Source organism: Glycine soja, chromosome 16, assembly GCF_004193775.1.
Source record: "Glycine soja cultivar W05 chromosome 16, ASM419377v2, whole genome shotgun sequence".
Classification (NCBI taxonomy): domain Eukaryota; kingdom Viridiplantae; phylum Streptophyta; class Magnoliopsida; order Fabales; family Fabaceae; genus Glycine; species Glycine soja.
Genome location: NC_041017.1, coordinates 34,218,611 through 34,245,342, shown reverse-complemented (window position 1 = coordinate 34,245,342; position 26,732 = coordinate 34,218,611). Strand labels below are relative to the sequence as shown.

At 32.5% G+C, this 26,732-nt stretch overlaps 2 protein-coding genes across 3 annotated transcripts; one reads left to right on the top strand and one right to left on the bottom strand.

Moving 5' to 3' along the window:
- Positions 1 to 1,565: 1,565 nt before the first annotated feature.
- LOC114390908 (spastin-like) lies at positions 1,566 to 24,466 on the bottom strand. Of its 2 annotated transcripts, none has more exons than XM_028351842.1 (15): positions 23,925 to 24,466; positions 22,086 to 22,207; positions 21,905 to 21,993; positions 21,787 to 21,822; positions 21,586 to 21,679; positions 21,139 to 21,258; positions 20,627 to 20,691; positions 19,965 to 20,461; positions 19,813 to 19,885; positions 19,547 to 19,684; positions 18,724 to 19,289; positions 18,135 to 18,270; positions 17,994 to 18,062; positions 1,934 to 2,059; positions 1,566 to 1,634 (listed from the first exon to the last, which is right to left on the bottom strand). In XM_028351842.1, the coding sequence occupies exons 1-15, from the start codon at positions 24,131 to 24,133 to the stop codon at positions 1,581 to 1,583; spliced, it is 2,394 nt and encodes a 797-aa protein (XP_028207643.1). In that variant the 5' UTR covers positions 24,134 to 24,466; the 3' UTR covers positions 1,566 to 1,580. The 2 variants fall into 2 exon arrangements, with proteins under 2 accessions (XP_028207643.1, XP_028207642.1); XM_028351841.1 differs by lacking the exons at positions 1,566 to 1,634; positions 1,934 to 2,059 and adding exons at positions 16,825 to 17,441; positions 17,770 to 17,895 and having other exon boundaries at positions 23,925 to 24,454.
- Positions 10,465 to 16,351, top strand: LOC114390909 (probable inactive leucine-rich repeat receptor kinase XIAO). The gene is made up of 5 exons (XM_028351843.1): positions 10,465 to 10,613; positions 10,687 to 12,376; positions 12,575 to 12,676; positions 12,875 to 12,976; positions 16,082 to 16,351. The coding sequence occupies exons 1-5, from the start codon at positions 10,542 to 10,544 to the stop codon at positions 16,186 to 16,188; spliced, it is 2,073 nt and encodes a 690-aa protein (XP_028207644.1). The 5' UTR covers positions 10,465 to 10,541; the 3' UTR covers positions 16,189 to 16,351.
- Positions 24,467 to 26,732: the final 2,266 nt, after the last annotated feature.

The window sequence follows — 26,732 nt, the reverse complement described above, 5'->3', positions numbered from 1 at the left end:
AATTAATAGTCAAATAATGATAGGATGCTTGAATGTGCATATATATAATTAATAGTCAAATCATTTATGATTATATTAATAACGTAATATTATCACTTTTTTTGATAAATTATTTGTTTAAAAAGTATATAATGCGTTGAAAGAGTTTTACTATTATTAACTTCAATTACTAGAGTTTTAAAATGACATCCATTAATATTAATATATTTAATTTTATATCATTTCGTATTAGTTAAATAAATGTAATAAACGATGATGGTAATAAAACTTAAGTAGCGGAGTAGGTTATACAACTTTTACTTATTTTCTGATCGCAAAACTATATACGAAAAATGTTTATTTTTCTTCCTTTTTTATATATCATTTTTCTCCTTGGAAGTTATTTAGTGTCTAATTGAGCATAAGTTTGAGGGGGTAGTTTTTCTATCTCATTGTCTATTTCTTAAGCTTTTAGGCTTTATAATTTTCTTGGGATTTCATATTTTTCTTTATTCTCTTATTAAATATATTTGAGGAAAACTTTTGAAGGATATCTTAATTTTTGGGAGAAAAAATCTGGATTATAGGTGCCAGCTTGTTGATGTGGAAAAATGCAAAGAGTCACTTTTGAAGGTGAGAAGGCATCTCTCACAGTTTGATTTGGAGAGAGAATAACGCAAGGCTTTTCTAGATTTATTATTTTCTTTAAAAGTGGATGACTAAGGGATCTTATGTCTTATATATTTTGAGTTAATAATGGGTTGCTAATTTTCCTTGGACTAGGGCTTGAGGGAGCCAATTGGAATTGTGATCTAGTTATTTTTGTATGATATTAAAAAGGTTTATTGTCAAGGAATTGAACTTGAACTACTTTAATAAAAAATGATCTTAGATTCGAGCACAGTTGTTTGGATTAGGTGAAAGTTAGGCCGTTACTTAAACAATCCCAAAAATCAAAACATAACCTTCCTTCATCATTTGCGAAAGAATTTAAATCAGTTGACTAAATTTCTAGCTAATTCGTTTTAATTTCTTTTTAATATCTAACTTCATTACAAATTTAAATTCAGAGTTTCTTTCAATTCCAATAGCATTCAACTAGTTCGATTTAAAGAAAAATAATTTCAGTTGCACAACTGTAAAAGCAGTACAGTTTAAAGACAATTCAATTTACAAAATTCTACTGTCATATATAATACAGCACACCTAAAATGTTTGGTGTAAAATATTCCTACTTCCTACAAAGCCATTGCATCTTCCAAAACCATGCATTACATAACATGAATCCCCTAATACAGGTTCTCATTTGTTTGTAGACAACTCAAACGAAAACCAAGAACCCATTCTAAAACATAGTGCATAATGATCTACACGTCCTTTAGAGAATAGATGCATGTTGCAGAACTTGTGCTTTTCTGGCATGGGAATCATGATATCTCTGACATTTGGGATATAGTGAGACATTTAGGCATGCTTTGAGTTCAACATCTCTGGTGAAGGACTCCTTCCTTTGTTGAAACGTATCATTGAAGATGAATTGTAACAAATCCAATAATAAAGTAGCATTCCACAATCTAAAGGAAGTGAGTCAGCTATTGTTATCACTGCTTTAACTCATTCATTACGGATCCTTCTGATGCAAAACTTGCATCCACCTGCATATACGTAAGTTCATGTAGATGGGAAAAGATATTCTATTGCAAATAACACTTTCCTTCTTCCACTCGTGTGATATTTAGTATGAAATCTTTGGTTACAAGTTACCATTTTAAGTGGAAAAAAAAATGGATCAGATGACCCTAGTGCCATATATCTATTACCGTATTCAATTGAACCAACGTTTTTAAATTTCTAGATTTTAAAAATCCACTTTTGACTAGTTCATGCAGTATTGTACAAATGCCCAAATCAAGTACTCCATATCCATTTGAATGAAATTTAAAGTTCACCCTACCTGACTCTTAGCCTGTCTCATGTCTTCCATGTTTAAAGGCCTCGCTTTAATTTCTTGTTCTTCCTTGTCTTTATTGTTTGAAGCATCTTCGGAGCTTTGGCCTTCTGCTTCTCTTTGCTTCTTTTCCTAACATATTGCAACATATATTTAGTTAGATCTTCAGCTCATACCAATGTTTGCATGGATGGAGATGTCAAACTTAAAAGAGTAGAAGAAGTTGTTTAATAGCTACCATGTCTTTCATTCTCTTCCTCATGGCCTCATGCTCTCCTATTCTAGTCCTCTGTCCAATCATACTATCAACCTTAGCAGGCAGTGTGAACAGAGCTCCAATGTTTTTTTCATCCTCTCCAAAGCATTTTGATGTGAATGAAGGTTGACATTGAGACATTAATGAAACTTGAACACTAGCTTCATTTGCAATTGCCTTTGCTAGCATTTTTTTCAGTACCAGGAGGCCCAAAAAGCAATATAGCTCTGTTTGAATTTGGGTCGCTGATTTATTGATCACCATTTATATGCTCTGAATCAACTATGTTTAAGTAGACAAGAAGCATAGAAAAGTGCAAACGACATTTGTTCCATCATCTAAAAGAGGGAGACGCTCTAATCTCAAATATAATGCTATGTTTAACCAGAAAACTAATATGAATGATAACAAATCAACAATAAGTGTTACGTGCACATAATTAGCACTAGGTAACATTTGTATAACAACATAAGCCATCTTTTGATTACAAAAAGTACACATTAAAGTATGATATCAGGAAAACACCACACATTTATCAGGAAAGATGCATCATTCATCTCCTGCAGCTGCCCTGTTTCCAACCCAAGATACTGATATTAAAAAAATGCAACAATCTATTTATAATATATAATTTCTGAGATGTGCAACAATAGGATTACACATCATTACTATATTTTTTCGCCTCATGCTTAATTAGTAAGAATCATTAGAAGCTAAAAATAAATTTTAAAAAAGCTGAATTTCATACCCTGCTGCGTGCAATAGTTCAACGTAGAATTAAGCCTTTAAATAGTACCCCCTACTAAGTGTTCGAATTTGTTGCTGTCATAACTGAGGATGTTGAAACCTGATTTGGCTTCAGATAAAAGAAAGAAGCTTGATGGTTTTACCATATTCATCAATGGAGAAACTGAGGATATGAAGGAAGCAAACATGGGGAAAAGGGACCTGTAATCTTTAGAATCAGAGCTGAAGTATGATTTTCTGAAGATTTTAGCATGGCATAGTGCCTTTTTGACAAGCTCTGGTATAATTCGTATTCCTAGGGAAATGTATTCAATTGATTTTCATTCATTTTTTTGTATTCATGACTATATTTATCCTAAGGAATTCTAGAAGTAGAGGAGTTGTTCAATACTTCAGATTCATGGCACAGTAAGAATGGTTTTTCTTTTTTATTTTCTCGCTAAACTGTTTTTCTATATAAAAAATTGGGTATTTAGCTACTTCCCCAATACTTTTTCTTATTTTCTCTCTCATTTTTCTGGTTATTATTTGTTCCATTTTTTCTGGCGTGCCATTACATTGCAGTGGCTATATCTTTTTAAAAACTGTAAGCACTTCAACCATATAAGTGTTTGTCTTTGCTAAACCCCAATGACCGGTGTTGTAAAGTTATTAGAGAGACCAACATGCCCTGTTGATTCAGGAATCTCTCACAAAAGTTGGATATGTAGCTACTTCCTCAATACTTTTTCTTTGATTTCTCTTATTTTCTATGATTTCATAATTTAAAATCACATTTTATTACTTCCTTATTTCTTATTAGCTATGACTTCATCACTTATTTTTGCTCGACAGTTCTACAGAGGAGACCTTTTGTTGAACAAAATTATTGCACTTTGCACCAGGGAACAGAGAGGATTAGGCGCAATCCCCCTTTCTTATTAGGCGCTATGACTTCATCACTTATACTCATTAATCAAATTATTACTAAGTACATTAAGTTCTTCGAAATCTCCTTCAGATATTTATTGAGTTTCTGGTAACTTATACTATATAGGTTAATGTATGACTAGTCAATGTTCACTATACCAACATTTATGCTTATATTCGATTCATAGATCAAATTATTATTAAGCAGATTGAGTTATTCAAAATCTACATAAGATATTCATTGAGTTCCTCATAACTTAGTATTAGACAAATCAGTGTATGACTAGTCAATGCTTAGTGTACTAATATTTATACTTGTATTCAAACCATTGATCAAATTGCTATTAAGAATATTGAGTTTTTTAAAATCTCCATCAAATATTTATTAAGTTTCTCGTAACTTGTATTGAACAGGTTAGTGTATGACTAGTCAACACTCAATGTACCAATATTTATATTTGTATTCAATTCATTGACCAAATTACTACTAAATATATTGAGCACTTGAAAATCTTTGTCAAATATTTGTGGAGTTTCTCCTATTCAGGATTAGACATATCAATGTTTGACCAAAATAGTTGAGCTAGTGCATCAAAATTTGTGCCTATATTTAGTTTTATCTTTTGGTAAAAATTTTGGGGCAAGATTAACTAATGAGTAAGCTATATGTATGCTTAATTGTTTCCCTTAATTTACTATGGAACTTGTTATAACTAATAATTTCTCTATTATTTGATTTAACAATTATTCATGATAGTAACATTTTGTTTATGTCTAACACCATTTTGATTTTATTTTTCATTTGACTTGCTTTTTTTTTATCTATAAGTATCAAAGATAAGTACCAAGAGATTTATAATAATTCACGCATCCTACTTAATGAACTAAGATAGACTCTCTCAATAACTACCTTGATTTCAATATTTTGTTCATGCTTAAGATTTTTTCATTAAAAAATAGCCATAATAATTCTCTATGCTCACACCTAATAATTTTTTTTTGCATTATAATATTTTAATTTTAAATCAAATTAATCTTATTTTTACTTTTTTTATCCAAACCTCGTAATTTTGGAAGGGGTATAATTGATGTAGTGACGCCTGCCTTTTATAAGAAAGGTCTTATTGTGAAACATGTGTGAATATTTAAACTGGTTTTCAATTTTCAAATATAATTTTCAAAAAAACACACATTCAACAAAATTGGATCTAAAATAATTTTTAACTCAATTTCAAAATGATATTAATGTAATTTTTACTATTCTATCCTACTACCGTCGTCACTATCATCATCACATTTTTATCACCACTTCCACCATCATCGTCACCATCATTCCACCGCATCACCATTGTCATCATCACTTGGATCCTGCTACTTTCATCGGCACCATTATTTTATAGTGGAGCAAAATAAGGTAAAATAATTGATTCATTTTATTTATTTTCAATTTACAACATCATTTTAAAAACTAAAAACAAAGAATAAACCGAAATTCAAAACTAAAGCTGGTTTTAATTTTAAAAAATTTTAAAACTAAAACCGAGAAACTCAATAATGAAAATTTAGCTCTAGAAAAGATAAATTGATTTAAATAGGGTCATGACAAAATTTTGCTAGCTTCTATTTTAGTCTGCTTTGCTTTAGAATATTTACATTCAAATAACTCTTTTATAACAAAACAAAAAATAAAAAAACTATTTATTGATTCTACATATAAAAAGATTAAGTATGCTATTTTTTCGGACAAAATTATGGTGTGTTTGATGATGATGTTGCAGGTTGTTTGTGCTGAAGAGGAAATAATGTGCATTGAGAGGGAGAGGGAAGCACTCCTCCAATTCAAGGCTGCCCTTCTGGATCGCTATGGCATGCTCTCTTCTTCGCTGCAGCAACCTCACCTCCCATAATCTAATGCTCGACCTTCACAATTAATGGAACTATAAGTATTATATTTTTCTCCTTTTCATCAATCAAAACATAACCCAAAGAAAATGTTGAAGTTACATAGCCTGAGGATAGAATGCAGGATTTCTAACAAACTCATGACATGACTCCTTATGATCATTTTAAAGTGTTAAGAGCGGGGAGATGTTAAGATAGACGTATCCCTGACCTAATCATAGATGAAGGTTTGTCATTCAGAAACTAGGAACATGAACTACTAATCCGTCAAATTATATAATTCTAAGAGAGTTACATAAATCCTTATGCGTTGATCTAATTTTAATCTAATAATTCTAATTAAAAATTTTACTCAATCACGTGCCTCTGATTTCAGCCTCCCTCATCCCCACCGTCCTAAAATTCTTTGTTCAAAACCTTGATTGGTTACCACGCATCTCCCTCTGTCGTTCTCAAGGTTCCCATTCTGCATATTTTCGATTATTGGTTCTTTACAATTCATATATATTTTTCTCTCATTTTTTTTTATGATTCACAGTCGTCCACCTCCGTCTACCACTTACTTTGTCTTTTGGAGATTCGTCCCCTATCTTTCTTTTTTACAATTTCTATCTGGTTTTCATTGGCACACCTACTTCTTGTTCAAGAGTTTAGCCATTTTTGAATGAATTAAAGTTTATTAACGTAAGGGATCAAAAGAATGAATTACATAAAACTAATAAAAGGCCTTCTCCACAGCTGAATTTTAATTGGTATGTGCTATTTATATCAATCTAACCCCATTCTCTTAATTTGATTCCTCTCAATTCAAGGTTATTTTTATGCTCTCACAATTCAAGGTAGCATCTTCACAAGCAAGTATGCTTCATCAATTAACAATTTTAAGGAATAATTAAGTTTTAGTCCTTTATTTTTTTTAAAAAAAATTTAGATTTTAGTTCTTAAATAAATATTTAACTTGTCAAATTCCTCAAAATTTTGTTAGTTACGACTTTTAGTTCCTGTCATATGATGAAGTGGCGTCCTGGGAAACTGGCACCTGTCATTTTTCCCATTATTATTTTATGAAGTTGATATGCTTTCAGCTTTTAACAGCTAGAAATGGCTTCCTCACCCAACCATGGCTCTGGACTGATAAAAACAAAACCACTTATTCGGTGACAAAAATCCAGATCTGGACCTCGCTCGTGGCTTTACCTTGTTAATATCCACGTTGATTTTAACATTCAGGAACATCCATCATCGCTCTCAATTTTATTTTATTTTTTGTCTCAACGGACACACCTCTCCAATTCTCACTACCCTCTCTCATAATTTTGGTAGCAGACACATGTTCATCAGACGCACATGCTGCTCTCACATTCTAGCTATATGTATCATTTTTAGTAATTTGACCAATATTATTGAACACCCTTTGATTTATATATCATATCTTGAGAGTGGTAAGAATAGAGACAAAGAGATATTTGATTGATGATATAATAAGAAAACATTGATGTAAATAAGCTTTTTGTGTTTTTCATTTTGGATTTTTTTAAAAAGTCTTATTTTAGTGTTTTATGTTTAGGAGTGAACCATTTTAGTCCTTTCATTAATTTATCATTAACGCTCTTTATGTTTTAAATTTTAAAATAATTAATTTATGATAGATTTTAGTCTACAACATTTTTTCAAATTATAAATATAGGACCTACCACTGCTTCCTCCTCCACTTCAAATATATAAAGCAAAAACACAAAAAATAATAATAAAACAAAAACAAAAATTACCAAGTTCGATCTTATCCTAATCTTCCATAATCAATTACACAAATGAAATGATTTTGCACCCCTAGCAAGGGTGCGGGGAGAAATCGTATCGGTGGAACAACATATTTCTTCTGCCTTCAAGTTGTTTCAAATACTGAAACAACATATAAGATAATCAACCCCGACTCCTCCAAGTGGCTTCTCAGTTGTCAAAGCTTGGCTCAATCCTTCCACAACGACCACTTCATCCTCATAAATTTTGTAAATTGTTTTTTTTATATTTGTAGTATCCACTATTCACCAAATAACGCACATGATAAAAAGTTATCAATGTAACATTTGTAACTTTGTTTGTGATGCTTTATTCTCCTTGTATTATACTTAAGTATGTATATCAAACGCATTTTTAAAGTACAAGAAAATCAGCATTAGTCATGACTCAATTTATATGTAATTTATCAAAAAAAATCTCACTAAAATTTTCATGACTCAAGTATTAGTGACAAAAAGAAAATTTTGTCCCTTAATGCTTTGACTTTTGTGGCATTTCTAATGTAAGAACTCTATTATTGAGTTCTTAATTTTTTATTAGTGAGTCCTTTGTTTAAGATCGAGTACTCACTAATTTTACTCTAATTAATGGTAAAACTTAATTGATTTCTTAATTTATTTTTTAGTAGATACTATTTTATCTTTCCACTCACACAAGAATAATCTCTTTTAGTTTCAAAATTATTATTATTTTTAGTTAAACAATCTTGATTATAGTTGCTTATATAAGAAACTTCTATACAAACTCCATTATAAGAACTCATTTGTTCTAACAGTATTCTCAAGTCACTTAAGCTTAAAAACCAACTTAATTGCAATTGCATTGGAGTTGTTCTTAGAAAAAGAAAATTAATGAGTTTAATTTTCATTCATATTATTGATGTAAATAAATATATATTATCAACCGATTTCAAACTATTTTGAATATAATTTGTAAATAATTATAATAAAATTTAACAGGTTTATCAATGCCCTATTTAATAATCCATCGTTAGATTGATAATATAAAAAAGTCTTTACATTATTATTACATTTTGCTTAAATTAAAATATTATCGGTGCAAAAAATTAACTTACATTATGTATGAAATATCAAGTTTAATTTATTGTTTTGTGTATTGCGATGACGGAATTTTCGTAGGCTAGCTTTTTGGTGTTTTGTCTACAAAGTCGTACAGGGAGCCACTGAATCTATAAAAAATTTCACATTTATTGTTTTAAATAATATTGCGATGACAATGTCTTTTCTAAATTAAAGGAGCCACGCCGGCCACTTCATAAAAATTTCCACAATTATTATCTTAAATAATGCGATGACTGGACTCTTTTTCCAGTTTTCCACAGTTATTATCTTAAATAAGGTGGCCAAGTTACTTTTATAGAAATTTCCAACAAATTCATATATTCAAGATGTAGATATTCGCAAAACATCAGAAAATCAACACAAAATCCATGACATCTATGAAGATTAAATTATTATCAACAAAATCCATGACTTATGTTTGATATATAATAGTTCGTCATATTTTTTTTACAACAAAATAAGAAATAAATATATCAAATACTTAGATCTTGCTTGGAATTTTCTCCATGGTTCAATCCCTTCTCAACTTGCAGCATCTTGATCTCAGCATCAATATTGATTTGTCGAACAATCATTTTTTTAGAAGAAACCCCAGTGAAAACAGAGAATTTATTTGCATTGGTCTCATTAAATTTATCAAGAAACAAATTGACTGGAAAAATTCCTTCAAATATTAGAAACCTAAGGTCGCTTGAATTTTTTGATTTGTTAAGAAACCTGCTAGATGGTTCAATTCCTCAAAGTCTTACTCAAATTAATCGACTCTTCATATTAGATATTTCAAGGAACCATTTAAGAGGAGAAATTCCAACTGGCACACAATCACAAAGTTTTCGATGCCTTAAGTTCAATATTCACTTTTTAGTCGTGAAGTTTTCGATGAGTATGGGCATTCGGATTTATTATAAGCTTTTGGATGACGCTTGGCGGAATCTTATTCAAGCGTTCTTGGCAACATGCCTATTTCAGGTTCTTGAACAATTTACGAGACAATATTTGTGCCAAGGTAGCAATGTTCCCTAATAAAATATCAAAGGTAGCTAAAAGTTAGCATGCATGTAATAATATTATAGCCCTTCCATTTCTTTTGCTTTTCATATAGTTTATGTAAGCAACTTGTCAGATTTTTTTTATAAAAAAATATAACTATAAATAAAAGCAGCTTTCTACGTATTTGTTTTTATCGTTATTATGCAATGATCTCTAGTAAATTGTTTATAAAATATTAATTGGTAACGTAATAACTGAAAGTAATATTATATAGTGAATTGTAACGGTAAGATTTGATGACTTTTAACTATTTTTAGTATAATTAATTTTGAAGAAGAATATGATAATTTCAAGTCAGAACATATTGAGAGAGATACTAATTTTGCAATACAGTGGTTAACTTGTTTTCGTAACAATAAAATAAATGAGTTTTATTGTGAAGAACAATTAAACGTGTAAATGTAGCATGCTAAATAATCAGGATAATGATTTCTTGCTCGTTGGAATGTTGGGTGCATCTAGTGTTTATAATAATAATAATTATTATTATTATTTTAAAGTGTAGTTTTTTGTTTTCATAAATTAGAAATTTTGTGTTTATTAGTTTTTTAATTATATATTTTAAATGTGAATGTCATTACCTTACTATATACGATCAAGTTTTTTGTAATTTCTTGACCGGAGACTTTTCCAAGTCTTCCCCTTTTCCAAGTCTTCCCCACTGATGAGGTAGTGAAGAAGACCCTTTGGATACTTGCAATAAATTATGACTGCCCCAACTGTTGAGAAAGTGCCTTCCATTAACCATCCCGGTGTTATATATATGCATGCCTATTGCCACTGCTAAACTCACCAATATCATTCTAATTCTCATATTGGGTGGATTCATTTCATCAATCACTTTGCCTTTCTGATCATAACCACCAAAATGCCAACCATTAATCCAGTTCGTTTCAAATTCATGCAAGCCATAATAACATTTATGATGATGATGTTGCAGGTTGTTTCTGCTCAAGACCAAATAAAACAAATAAATATAAATGCAAGCCATAATAATATTTATGATGTTGCAGGTTGTTTGTGCTGAAGAGGAAATAATGTGCATTGAGAGGGAGAGGGAAGCACTCCTCCAATTCAAGGCTGCACTTGTGGATGACTATGGCATGCTCTCTTCTTGGACCACTTCTGATTGCTGCCAATGGCAAGGGATTCGCTGCACCAACCTCACCGCCCATGTTCTAATGCTCGACCTTCACGGTCAGCTTCATTATTCATATGCTTTCAATCGTATCACTGGAATTCTCTCGCAACGTTTCATCAGAGGAGAGATCCACAAGTCGTTGATGGAGTTGCAACAATTAAACTATTTAAACCTCAGTTCGAATGACTTTCAAGGCAGAGGAATCCCAGAGTTTCTTGGTTCTCTCACCAACTTGAGATACCTTGATCTGTCATATTCTGATTTTGAAGGAAAAATTCCAACTCAGTTTGGCTCTCTTTCTCATTTGAAATACTTAGATCTTTGTGGGAACCTTTATCTGCAGGGTTCAATCCCACTTCAACTTGGAAATCTCTCCCAGTTGCAGCATCTTGATCTCAGGGGCAATCAATTTGAAGGAAATATACCCTCTCAAATTGGAAATCTCTCCCAGTTGCAGCATCTTGATCTCAGGGGCAATCAATTTGAAGGAAATATACCCTCTCAAATTGGAAATCTCTCCCAGTTGCAGCATCTTGATCTCAGGGGCAATCAATTTGAAGGAAATATACCCTCTCAAATTGGAAATCTCTCCCAGTTGCAGCATCTTGATCTCAGCTACAATTCTTTTGAAGGAAGTATACCGTCCCAACTTGGGAACCTTTCAAATTTGCAGAAGCTTTATCTTGGAGGTCCTGCTCTCAAAATTGACGATGGAGATCATTGGCTGTCTAATCTCATTTCCTTAACCCATCTTTCCTTCCACTCCATATCTAATCTCAACACTTATCATAGCTTCTTCCAAATGATTGCCAAACTACCAAAACTTAGAGAACTGAGTTTAATTGATTGTAGCCTTTCCGATCATTTTATCCTTTCACTGAGACCCTCCAAATTCAATTTTTCTAGTTCTCTTTCCAGACTTGATCTTTCCTGGAACAGCTTCACGTCATCAATGATACTCCAGTGGCTGTCCAACGTCACTTCCAACCTTGTTGAGCTTGACCTTAGTGGTAACCTCTTGGAGGGTTCCACATCAAACCATTTTGGCCGTGTAATGAATTCTCTTGAGCACCTCGACCTCTCAAATAATATATTCAAGGGTGACGATTTCAAATCCTTCGCGAATATATGCACCTTACGTTCTTTATATGCGACAGAAAACAATTTCAGTGAAGACCTTCCGTCAATCCTTCATAATTTGTCTAGTGGTTGTGTTAGACACTCATTACAAGATTTGGATTTGTCATATAATCAAATCACCGGCTCTTTACCTGACCTTTCAGTATTCTCGTCTCTAAAAACATTGGTTCTCAAACAGAATCAATTAAGTGGAAACATACCTGAAGGTATCCGCTTACCATTTCATTTGGAATCTCTGTCAATCCAATCAAACTCTTTAGAAGGTGGAATTCCCAAATCATTTGGGAACTCATGTGCTTTGAGATCACTGGATATGTCTGGTAACAATTTGAATAAAGAGCTTTCGGTGATAATTCATCAATTGTCTGGGTGTGCCAGATTCTCGCTGCAAGAATTGAACATAGGAGGAAATCAAATCAATGGTACGCTTTCTGACCTTTCAATATTCTCTGCCTTGAAAACATTGGATCTTTCAGAAAATCAATTAAATGGAAAAATTCCAGAGAGTACCAAATTGCCATATCTATTAGAGTCTTTGTCAATTGGATCACACTCTTTAGAAGGTGGAATTCCCAAATCATTTGGGAACTCATGTGCTTTGAGATCACTGGATATGTCAGGTAACAATTTGAATAAAGAGCTTTCGGTGATAATTCATCAATTGTCTGGGTGTGCCAGATTCTCGCTGCAAGAATTGAACATAGGAGGAAATCAAATCAATGGTACGCTTTCTGACCTTTCAATATTCTCTGCCTTGAAAACATTGGATCTTTCAGAAAATCAATTAAATGGAAAAATTCCAGAGAGTACCAAATTGCCATATCTATTAGAGTCTTTGTCAATTGGATCACACTCTTTAGAAGGTGGAATTCCCAAATCATTTGGGAACTCATGTGCTTTGAGATCACTGGATATGTCAGGTAACAATTTGAATAAAGAGCTTTCGGTGATAATTCATCAATTGTCTGGGTGTGCCAGATTCTCGCTGCAAGAATTGAACATAAGAGGAAATCAAATCAATGGTACGCTTTCTGACCTTTCAATGTTCTCTGCCTTGAAAACATTGGATCTTTCAGAAAATCAATTAAATGGAAAAATTCCAGAGAGTACCAAATTGCCATCTCTGTTAGAGTCTTTGTCAATTGGATCAAACTCTTTAGAAGGTGGAATTCCCAAATCATTTGGGGATGCATGTGCTTTGCGCTCATTGGACATGTATAATAATAGCTTGAGTGAAGAGTTTCCAATGATAATCCATCACTTGTCTGGATGTGCTAGATATTCATTGGAACAATTAGATCTAAGCATGAATCAAATCAACGGCACACTACCTGACCTCTCAATATTCTCATCTTTAAGAGAATTAAATCTTTATGTAAACAAGCTAAATGGAGAGATTCCTAAAGATAATAAATTTCCACCTCAACTGGAGCAACTAGTTCTGCAATCAAATTCCTTGAAGGGTGTGCTCACTGACTATCATTTCGCTAATATGTCTAAGTTATACTTCTTGGATTTATCTGGCAACTCTTTATTGGCCTTGGCATTTAGCCAAAATTGGGTCCCACCATTTCAGTTGAGCCACATAATATTGCGATCTTGCAAGCTAGGTCCAGTATTTCCCAAATGGTTGGAGACACAAAATCAATTTAGGAATATTGACATTTCAAATGCTGGAATAGCAGATATGGTTCCAAAGTGGTTTTGGGCTAATTTAGCATTCCGAGAATGGATTTCAATGAATATTTCATACAATAATCTCCATGGTATAATTCCAAATTTCCCAATAAAGAATATTCAATATTCCCAAACTCTTGGACCAAATCAATTTGATCGCCCTATTCCACCATTTCTCCAAGGTTTCCTGTTTCTTGATTTATCCAAAAATCAATTCTCAGATTCTCTTTCATTTTTATGTGTGAATGGTACTGTTGAAACTTTATACCAATTAGACCTTTCAAGTAATCGTTTCTCTGGAAAAATTCCAGACTGTTGGAGCCATTTCAAGTCATTATCTTATTTGGACTTAAGTCACAATAATTTTTCAGGAAGGATACCCACATCCATGGGATCTCTTCTTCATCTTCAAGCATTGCTATTGAGAAACAACAACTTAACAGATGAGATACCTTTCTCCTTGAGGAGTTGTACAAATCTAGTAATGCTAGATATTGCAGAAAACAGATTATCAGGGCTTATCCCTGCTTGGATTGGGAGCGAATTACAAGAGTTGCAATTTTTAAGTTTGGGAAGAAATAATTTCCATGGAAGTTTACCATTGCAAATTTGCTACCTAAGTGACATTCAACTCTTGGATGTCTCACTAAACAGCATGTCTGGGCAAATTCCTAAATGCATAAAAAATTTTACTTCAATGACTCAAAAGACATCTTCACAAGGTCATTCATATTATGTCCATACCAAATACCTGGTTGGTAATCAAACATATGATTTGAATGCACTCTTGATGTGGAAAGGTTCAGAACAAATGTTCAAGAATAATGTGTTACTACTTTTAAAAAGCATTGATCTCTCAAGCAACCACTTTTCTGGAGAAATTCCACTGGAAATAGAGAATTTATTTGGATTGGTTTCATTGAATTTATCAAGAAACCATTTGACCGGAGCGATTCCTTCAAATATTGGAAAGTTAACATCACTTGACTTTCTTGATTTGTCAAGAAACCATCTAGTTGGTTCAATTCCTTTGAGTCTAACTCAAATTGATCGACTCGGCGTGTTAGATTTGTCACATAACAATCTATCTGGAGAAATTCCAACTGGTACACAATTACAGAGTTTCAATGCCTCATGTTATGAAGATAATCTTGATCTTTGTGGACCACCACTAGAGAAATTGTGTATTGATGGGAAGCCTGCACAGGAACCAATTGTTAAACTTCCTGAAGATGAAAAATTGCTCTTCACCCGTGAATTTTACATGAGCATGGCAATTGGATTTGTTATAAGCTTCTGGGGCGTCTTTGGCTCAATCTTAATAAAGCGTTCTTGGAGACATGCTTATTTCAAGTTCATAAGCAATTTATCAGACGCTATTTATGTCATGGTAGCAGTGAAAGTTTCCAAGTGGCGTCACAGAGGATAGCTGGTAATAATATTTTAGTCTTCGTATATATACTTCATTTTCCTTTATATGATAAATAGAAGTCACAAACCATTGTTTACAACTAGATGGCGTTTTTCTCTTTTGTTTTAACCTTTAGATCCTCAATTAATAAAAAAAACAATTATTCATCAACACGAACCTTAGTTTACTATTACACCGTAGGTAAACAAGTTGTAGTCCGGTTTTCTTCCTAAAAGAAGACTAGCTAGAACATATATGATATATCTTTGAATGAACTAGTTTTAACTAAAGATGAACAAGCAGTTGTAATGAGAAAGAAAAGTTGGACGTGCATGCATGTTTGTTTTGTATTTCTGAAATCTAGATTAGATTGTTTATAAAATACTAATTTGTAATTTAATATTCAATAATGATACGATGCTTGAAAATATACATTAAATGAGTTGTATATATATATTCGAGGAATCTAAATCTTTATATTTTAAATATTCTTATCTCAAAATGTTTTTTAACATGACTACAAATCATCTTTTGGGATTTTTTTAATCCCGTAATATAAATGTTTTTCTAAAAAGCATATAATAAGTTCAAATAGTTCAATGTATTGGATTTTTACATGGGATCTATTAAAATTAATATATTTAATTTTATTTATTTTCATGTCATTTCGGGGTATTAGTTAAATAAATTAAAGGAATGATGATTGTTATGTAGGTTATAAAACTTCTTTACACTAACATTTCATATTAAACAAATTAAAATACTTTAACCTATTTTCTAATCGCTAAATAATAACTCAATATAAATTATATATATTTTTTTCTTGATATATCTTTTTCCTCGTAAGTTATTAAGTGTAAAATAGAAAATAAGTTTGAGGTAGTTTTTCTATCACATTTTCTACTTCTTTATATAGCTTTTAGTCATGGTGCTTTTCTTGGCATTTCAATGTTTTCTTTATTCTTTTATTACTTCTGGTTGAGGACAAATTTTCAAGGATCGATATTTTAATTTTTGGCAGAAAAATTCTGAATTCTAGGTGCCAGCTTGTGGAGGTGGAAAATGCAAAGAGATACTTTTGGAGGTGAGAAGGCATCTCTCACAGTTGGATTTGGAGACCGAGAGAGAATTAAGGAAGGCTTCTAGAGCTTGAGGGAGCCAATTGTGATTGTGATCTAGTTTATTTTCCTTTTTAATTTCTAAGCATTTTGTTTGTACTTTAGCCCTTAAATCTGAACTGGTTGTTTTGTATGAAGTTGATGAATCTTCACAATAATGAGAATTGAGATGTTTGGTTATTGTTTCTGGATTTTTGGGTCATGCTCTTTGATTATATAGAAATAGTAAACTGTGTTTGATCTAGGGATTTTGTTGTGCTTTTGTACATTAGTCTCATGATTTAATTTAAGGAATTAAGTTATATGAGATTAAAAGGATTCATTGCCAAGGAATTGAATGTGAATTACTGCAGCAAAAACTGATCTTAAACTTGGGCAAAGATGTTTGGAGTATGAAGAGCTACGATGCTTGCCAGATGGGTAATGCTAATTGCACCCTCTGGTAGAGTGGTGTGAGCAGCGGTGATTGGCAAAGTTGGCACAGATGGGTAATGCTAGTTGAAGTGCTCATCACGCTTGAGATACATCTCATAGTTCTGCAATTTAACAAATATCTCATCAAAAGAGGGCAAGGTGTTTTGCCAATGACGTAGCCTTCAAGGTCACGAATAAGACTAGACTGATACCATATAGAGATTGAATAAGTTGTTTATTTTAAACACAATTTGAGTACAAGGCAGCAACATTTATAAAGTTGTCTGTTACAATTAGATAAGATAGAAGCTTTCTACTTTTAATTATTAAGCAGTACAGTTGCACAATCAATTTACAAAATTCTGATTATATAATACAGCATACCTAAAATGTTTGGTGTAAAATATTCCTACTTCCTACAAAGCCATTGCATCTTCCAAAACCATGCATGACATAATATAAATCCCCTAATACAGGTGCTCATTTGTTTGTAGACAACCCAAACGAAAACCGAGAACCCATTTCCAAACAAAGTGCATGATGATCCACATGTACTTTAGAGAATAGATATGTGTGGTAGAACTTGTGCTTTTCTGGGAATCATGATATCTCTATGACATTTGGTATATAGTGAGACATTTGGGCATGCTTTGAGTTCAACATCTCTGATGAAGGAATCCTTCCTTTGTTAAAGGTATATATCATTGAGGATGAATGGTCACAAATCCAAAAATAAAAGTAGCATTCCACAACTTAAAGGAAGTAACTGAGCTGTTGTTTCTTCCTTGAACCTCCTTCACCATACAAATCATTCCAGTGCTTCAACTCATTCATTACAGATCCTTCTGATGCAAAACTTGCAGCCACCTGCATTTAATCAGATATCTGTAAGTTCATGTACATGGGAAAAGATATTCTATTGGAAATACACACTTTCCTTCTTCCACTTGTGTGACATTGTTAGTATGAAATCCTTGGTTACAACTTACATGTACATGTTACCATTTTAAGTGGAAATAAAAATGGATCAGATGACTCTAGTGCCATATATCCACCACCGTATTCAATTGAACCAGCATTTTTTAATTCCTCAATTTTAACAAATATCCACTTTTAAATACTTCATGCAGTATTGTACAAATGCCCAAATCAAGTACTCCATAGCCATTTGAGTGAAATTTTAAATTCACCCTACCTGAGTCTTAGCCTGTCTCATGTCTTCCATGTTTAAAGGCCTCAGGGTAATTTCTTGTTCTTCCTTATCTTTATTGTTTGAAGCATCTTCAGAACTTTGGCCTTCTGCTTCTCTTTTCTTCTTTTCCTAATATATCGTGCAATAGATATTTAGTTAAGCTCATACCAAAGTTTGCATGGACATAGATGTTAAACTTAAAACAGTAGAAGTTGTTTAACAACTACCATGTCCTTCATTCTCTCCTGCTGTATTAGCTCTCTAACAGGTCGATAAGCCGCAGTGATGCACAAATTCTGTTCACAGAAATTAACATCAATTTATTTTCCCAAAAAAAATAAAACCAGTAAATCGCCACCGAAATTCACCTTAAGATCACTTCCAGTATATCCTTCTGTCATGGTTGCCAGCTCTTTGAAGTCTAAGTTTTCATGTTTTTCTTTAGCCAAAAGAGTCTTCAAGATCATTTCCCTGTTCTCAACAGATGGAAGACCAACCAAGATCCTGCTCAACAATAAAAAGGTGAGAGCTATGATTCACAAGTTACAAGAGCAATAATAGTTGAACTAAAAAGCATTAAATATTGATGTTGCACAGTTGAAAACACTTGATTTTATTGTATCCATAAAAGACATCTGACAGACTCAATTTGTGAACAATTTAAATGCCAAAGAGGCAAGAACTGTTGCTAAAAGAGTTAAGGAAAGCTACAGAAAGATATCTGTCTTCAAGGGGGGGCATATGGTATTGTCAGCTATATAGAAAATAAGAATAGACACCTCAAAAGGAAATTGATGAAATGACCACTTGTTATGAATTTTCTTGTTTTCTTATGGTCAAACATATGCTCATCATAATGATGGAGAAATGCAGTCTTTGTTCTGATTGCAAAAGTGTTGTTGCTGAATAGAAGCAACACATGATCATGCAAACAATAAGACAAAGTTGTGGTCCTACCTTCTCTCAAACCGTCTTATGATAGCTTCATCAAGGTCAAATGGCCTGTTGGTTGCTGCAAGAACCAAAATTTGCTCATTAGGTCCTGTTAATAGCCCATCCCAGTGTGTCATGAATTCATTTTTAATCTTCCTCATAGCCTCATGCTCTCCTACTCTAGTCCTCTGTCCAAGCATGCTGTCAACCTCGTCAACAAAGATAATTGTTGGGGCAACCTTAGCTGCCAGTGTGAACAGAGCTCGGACATTCTTTTCATCCTCTCCAAACCATTTTGATGTGATGGTTGACATTGAGACATTAATGAAACTTGCACCAGCTTCATTTGAAATTGCCTTTGCTAGCATTGTTTTTCCAGTACCAGGAGGCCCAAAAAGCAATATACCTCTACATGGCTTTAGAAGCCCACCTTTGAAGAGGTCTGGCCTTCTAAGGGGAAGCATTACCAGCTCTTGAAGTGATTCTTTGATCTCATCCAATGCACCAATATCTGCAAATGTAACCCCTATCTCATTTGCAGGGATAACCTCTGGTCTTATGCGCTTCTCAAACTCGTTGTCAGGAACTTCCTGCAAGCAAGAAATTAGTATATAGTAACACAAAAAAGGGGGAAAGTAAAAGGAAATAAGTTTAGAATTTAAATCATACAGCTTCAGCTGCATGGCTAGTAAAATGTTCAGAAAACCAGCGAATTTCCATTTATAAACCAGTGAATTTGCTATCCATTTATTGTTTCCTATCTCTGTTACTACATGGGTAGAACTTGATAGGTAAGATTAAGAAGCATTTTATAGTTTAGCCTAAGTGCTGAGAAAATTTATCTTACCGCTTTTGCAGGTATAGGATTTTCGCCATCTTTCTTCGTTATTGGGATGGATTTCTCTGTCTCACTCTTGTTTTCAGGTGCTTGGTTGTCACACTTCATTTCATTCTTTGCACCAGTAATATCTTCTCCAGAATTTTCCTAATGTAACAGAATACACATCAATTAATAATAACTGAATATATATAATGATAGGCACTCTCCACCAGTTTTTTTCCTTGTGCTTATCCGCTATTCCTGTGCTGATAAATAGATGTAAACAAGCATACCTTGTTAGATTCATTAGTCTTCAGATTCCCACTACTCTTGCCTTCCTGGAACAGACTCAATCCATGGGACAAACTGTTCACATCCAAGATCAGTAACTAGAAAATCTGGTCACGTAATTAATTGCTTACATAGTCATTGGGCAAGTATTTACCTATTGGCTGATATAACTAGCTTTCCATTTCGGTACTCCGGATCCTTGGTATTCATCAAATGGTAAGATAATGCAGATACTACAATTTCTTCAATATAATTACTGAGTAAGATAGTGTCTGCATGGCAGATTGAGTTCAAGTCATCACAATCAATGTCATTTGCTGCAAGTACTTCAGCAATATGGTTTCTATTATCTTGGAACTGAATATCTTTCATATCCTTTTCCAGTTGGCCTTTCCAGCAGCCAAGATGAGTTTCATCTTCGGGAGCTTTGATCTCAATGTTGTAGGGGAATAGCACAGTGAGCCTTTCATCAACTTCTTTGCAATCATCTTCTGAATCTAATATCTGGGAACCAAGTATCAACACCGAGCCTGATAGTTTCTTTATCATTTTTTGTAGTAAATTATATAACCTTGGTGATTGGAGAATGAGCTTCTCAACATCCCTGATGTATAAAATGATGGAACCAGTTTCTGTGATAGAAACCAAAAGCTGCAAATATTACAATTATCTTGTTATTAGTATAAGAACTCTACTTGAAGATAGCCAAGTGACAAATTGGTTATACTCATCTCATGTAAATGTTGCCAACAAAGGTTGACGTTAGATACAATTTAAATATGAACTGGTAAAATAAGTTTTCAGTAATTAAATCACCTTGTAAAGTGACTGTACAAAGAGCTTTTCATCAAAACACAAACTACTTGTGTGCTTTAAAGGAGCTGAAAACATAATTCAAAGAAGTGAGCAAAATGTTGGAGGAGAACATTGATATTTCATGCATTAGTGACAACAAGACAAGGCATCAAGCATTTAGCTGCATGACATTTACCATGGTTTAAACAAGAAACTTGTAGAGAAGACTATTTCCCTCCTAGAGTTTGCAGAATAATCATAAATTCATAATATGGATTTTCATGTATCAGATTAGTTCTTGTTAACATTAGTTCGAAACTTCTATAAACGTCCTTGGAAATAGTATTAATACCTTTCATCTTTACAGATGAACTAACAAATTGACCGGGTAGTTTACTATTTAAAGCAGTACGTTGAAAAGAAGCTTGCAGGGTACACAACAGAATTAAAAGTAGATGTTCAAATTAATCTTTGAGTTGGATTAGCAACCCCATACTTTCTTAATATGGTAACCTATAGTTCTAAAGTATAACCTGGAAATGTTGGACCACATTGGGAAGAAGTGCTACTTATATCATATGAAGCAGAGGCATTCCTCCTAAGCTTTGGAGGATTCGAACTTACAGAAGCACCGCTTTGTTGACGCAGAATTCCTTCAAAAGAAATTATCAATCAAAATCAATGAAGTAATAGTCTGTATATTACATTAACAACATATAGATAAAGGTCAATGTGGGTATCAATCAATACAAATTCTAGAAAAATGAGAAGAGATAATAATAGAGTCTTCACGATGTCAAACTACGATTACTGTCTGTGATACTAACATTAAAAACAAAACCTATTACCAGATGTCAAAGCAATACATGCATTATAAAATCTTTCATATCTTGAAGTCTTCAACTACCAAACTCTATAACAGGTAATTATAGAATAAAAAATTTCATACTGTAAAAGTTGACTGTTATTTCCTTTAGTACCTCTCGTTTCTCCTGTTGAAGAAAGCATTGAAAAGGAACCAAACAAACCAGACATTCGCTCCAAAGTCGCCTCGGATATTGACCTTTTGAAAGACTATGTAAACAGAAGCAAATAAGTCATAAAAATATCACTTATGAACAAACTATTACATGATTTCTAGAACATGTCAAGAATGACAGAATGGTGCAGAGTAAACTTACTGGTTCTTTTCTAGAACATCCAAATTTATTCTGCAACTGTACAAGGGAAAACGTAAAAGGTAAAATATAAGTATGCGACCAGATAAATCAAATAAAATGAGAAGCCATGAAAAATTACCTTCACAGAGAAGTCAGTAATATCTAACAACAGCAACTTTGATTCAAAGTAATGTGCTAAAGCTTTGGCAAGCATTTGCTGGTAAGGTTCTTCAAAATATACAAGTAAATAGTATTAGTAAAACCAACTTAAAATTTGAAAAGGTTTTGGCAGGACAAGGTTAAATTCTTGCTTAGTATACCTGCTGGACCAGATAGCAAAATAGCCCTGCTTGCTGGTGGGAGGTTCCTGGTGTGCTTGGAAAAGTGAAGATGTTTCAAATGAACATATGCAGCACTTGTCAACAAAACTTGAGTTCTTTCACTGCAATTTGTCACATTATATGCATGCATGCATAAGATATGGTGCTATCAGGAAAAGGAAAATAAAAATGAAATATTGCTCATGACATCTGAATAAATAAGGAAAATAGGTAGTAATAATAATACATTAAATTCCTCCATGGTTAGATCAAAATCCATCTGTGACAGGACATGAGCTCCAAATATAGAGATCCGCGCTAAATATAAACAATATCTACGGGAAACAATACTTTTATAATACTTACTTTTTCCTTAATAAAAAACTCATTTAGAAACAAGAGCATGATGGCTGATTTAATGTAGCATGTAACTGTTGGAATATAAAATCAAAAGGTGAGAAGCTAGAATTTGAATTCAATTATATCCAAGATGCAAAATTAACCATAGAAGGAATTTATTTTCAATCTTGCAGTAATTAAAAATCAATACCATATTCCTACATCCAAAAACTCTTTGATAGTTGTTATATACCAACATACCGACCTACGATGAACTAGAGAATATGAGAGCAGAAAAAGAAAAGAAAAAATATGGAAAGAACTCAGTTGTTGTTGTAAAAACTGCATAAGCAATTAAGCATCTAGGTATCAGGAATTTTCAAAGACTATGGAATTAGAAAACATTTTTTTTTTCATTTTCGGCACTTCAAGAAGTTGTTAGAGAGTGTGTCTTCCCATCATAGAGGTCATGAGTTGTAGTTACTGAAACAACCTCTCAGGCCACGCTCCAAGGCTGTTTATATATGACCCTCTCATAATGGTGAGAGACTTGTGCAGCCGTCCTTTCACACCAGGGGGTTGTTACCACAACTTGAATTAGAGTGTCAATCATTGTAGCTTTGCAGAAAACAAAAGTGTGATCATTTCATGTCAGCTGGTATTAATTATTTGAAGTTGGGTGTCAGATTTATTGATCACCATTTATATGCTCTGAATCAACAACTAACTTAAGTAGACAGGCATAGAAAAGTGCAAACGACAATCGTTCCATCATCTAAAAGAGGGCGATGCACCAATCTGAAATATAGCGCTATGTTTAACCACAAAACTAATATGAAAGATAACAAATCAACGATGAGTGTTAAGTGCACATAATAAGCACTAGGTACCATATATAACAAAATAAGCTATCTTTTGATTACAAAAAGTTCAAATTAAAGTATGATGTCAGATGGAATAAAAAAAAGTATGCTATCAGATTCATTCTTTGATCTACTTCAGAAAAACATCACGCATTTATCAGGAAAGATACATCACTCATATCCTGCTGCTTCCCTGTTTCTGACCCAACAGATGCTCAAAATGCAACAATTTACTTTTAATACCAAAGAAAACTATCCCAAGGGAAAATCTAAGGAAGTTTGGGATTACCAAGGTACCAAAGGTTAACTCAACAACAAACAATCAAATAAAATCTCAAAGATACTAGGAGATCAAACCCATAACAGAAGCCCAATAGAAAGTATCAAACTTATATCTACCAGAATAATCGTAGCAGATTGCCAAGTAACTTACAAGTCAAACTGAGAGAGATCCATGTTCAAAACACCTTTGACACCCAACTTTATCAAAATAAACTATCATAAATTCAAATATACCATGTCTAAATGTCATTCTGCAGGGTCAAATGCTTAAAAAAGAAAAAAGAAACAGAGACATCAATAACACCATGTTTGGGTCATATGATATCATTCTACTGCAATGAAATCTCAAAATCACCTCAAGTAATAAGGAAAGTCCTCAAATGTAACGTTGCCGTCCCTTCCTTCAACCACCAGATTCTTGAGCTCCTGCACAATCTGCTCCACAGAAAGCTCATCAGAGTCACGGTTCCCGCCAACCCATTTCTGCCCTGAGCTCAACCCAAGCCCCACACCCACCCCAACCCCAACACTCAATGCTGACAACAGAACGTGCTTCTGCTCCATCACGGCCCTGAATCCTAGTCTGTTCCTTTAAGACCCCAGAAGCGATTTTTCACCAAAGGGTATCAGGATTGTCAAGCAAAGAATGATTTGGTGAAATGGGTACCCCAGATATTGTGGATGACAAGAACAACAACAACAACAAAAATAACAGAACAACCTATGTAAAAATGAGGCTCCGAAGACAACGTTGGACTAAAGGATTTTGACAAGGCAATGACTCTTGTGTGTGTGTCCCTCCACAATGCCTATATATAGCATGCCATAACTAATGGACGTTAAACTTAAAAAGTTAAAGCACATTGCTTGCCATGAACCAAATTTTCAAAAAAGAAAAAAAAATAAAAATAAAGTTAAGATTTTTACTTTTGCTTGCTTCTTTTTTGGCATAGTGGTGAGTGGTGTGGTGCTACTAACACCAAATCTGGGTTCTCTCTCTTAGATTAGACTGACCTGTTTTTATTTATTTTTTAATTATTTGTCCACTTGGAAACCTTTTTTAAAAGGTATTTTTTAATATATCATAGCTTTGGCTAATAATTTTTGTGTATTGTTGCCCCTTGTTTGCTTGGTGCAGTGTCATTTTGGTTTTTTCTTAATAAATAAATGTAAAGGTGATGAAACGGTATGGTTGGTGCCTGCCTTATTTGTTTTTCTATAAAGCATGTTAAAGTCAGGACCATTCATGAAGTTTTCGAAAATTATAAATAAAGAAAATTGGCACATACCTACCCCTACCCCTTTTATGGGACATTCTAATTTTGCATATTTTACAGAGGAGGGATCGTGATTTCGGTAATAGCTAGATCGGATTGATCTTGTAATCTTTTTGAGAGATTATACATTTTGATCTTCGAATTAATGTAGGATTATAATAGTATTCGCTATTTGGTATATTTAAACTATTTACTCATTGAAATATATTAACAGTGTCAAAGTTTTTATACTATCAAATCATAATTTGTGATAAACTTATTAATCTTTATAAATATGATTAATATATACAATGATATTGTAAAAAAATTATATTTTTATGTAAAAAATTGTTAATTTTTATAATAATTATCTTAAAAATTATTTATTATAATTGTTTATTAAAAATATATTGACAATATATATAAATTAAATTATTTATAATAATGATTACTTTAAAAATCCAACGTGGAATTTTTTCTAATTTATTCCCAACGTAAAATTTTACTGGTTTAAATTCATTTTCAATAACGTCATCTCTACTTATTTATAGACTGTGCATTCTGGGGCACAACGAAAGACATTCGTAAACATGCAATTGTCGTCCCTTTTGCAAAAGTCTAAGCACGTTACGAGAGGTCATGTCATAAGACTTTGCCAATTTCATTAAACCCATTTTCTGTATCGTTGAATGGAATTCATTTATACACGTTTTTTTTTCTTTTAAATTTTTATCTTATATTATATCTTTCTTTATCTTTTATCTTAAATTTCTTAATTCTTATTAGTATTCAGATTTTATAATTAAATAAAATTTTAATTTTAATTTTTTATTTTAATTTAATGATTAAAATTAATCATTTTTATTCTGGATCATATATATATATATATATACTCCGTTTGATAATTATAGCTAATTATTACTTCCCAAACATTATAAAAATAGCATCAGTAAATCATTTTATAAATTAAATTACAATTCACAGCTTTACGTGCATAGTAGGATGGTCCATGCACTACATAGTGAAGCAGAGGAATAGTTAAAAAGTACAGGCCCAGCCGAAATTTCCAAAATAAGATTTAGAAAAGTACTTTCGGTCATTGCAGCTTTTATAATGCACATGGGAAGAGGCCAAAACAAAGTGTCTTTTTTTTCTTGCACTTTCGATGTATTTTAAATCGGTCTTGTGCTATAAATTATATATTGAAATGCTATTTTTTTAAAAATGAAATTAAAACTTAATTATGCCCCTACTGTTAAAATTATGCATAGTTTGTTATATTATAACTTAGAGTTAGACTCACGTGGTTTACTCTTTCAATTCTTTTTTTTATATTTTTTTGTCTTTTCTTTTTGAAGTGTGCATTTCACACAAAATACTCATCATTAGCTAAAGAACTTTTCTGTCGACCATATCAGATTATCTTCATTTTATCTGTATTTGTATATTTTTTCTTCTTAATTATCCATCTATTTCCATATACTTTCTTATATCTCCGCCTCTAAATTGAATTTTAATATTTTTTAAGTTATCAATATATAGTTAAAAATAATTTCACATCACAATTTTAATTGTTACTAGTAAATTTAAATCATAATTTATATATTTATTATTATTTTTAGTTATAAATAACTTTTACATTGAGAAAACATGCTTATTGTAAATTTTAATAAAAAAAATTAAAAAAAAAATTGTACCATACAATGAACAAACCAATTATCTGAAAAGAAAGGATAAAATTTATCCTATTTCAAAACCAGATAAACCATTTACTAAGAAAATATTTAAAACTCTCAAATTTAAACTAAATTTAATTTATGTAATTTGTATAGAATAAATTAAAAAGATGGGAATATGATATTAATCTACGTAAATATTTTTCATCAACCTTTTTTTTTTATTTACAC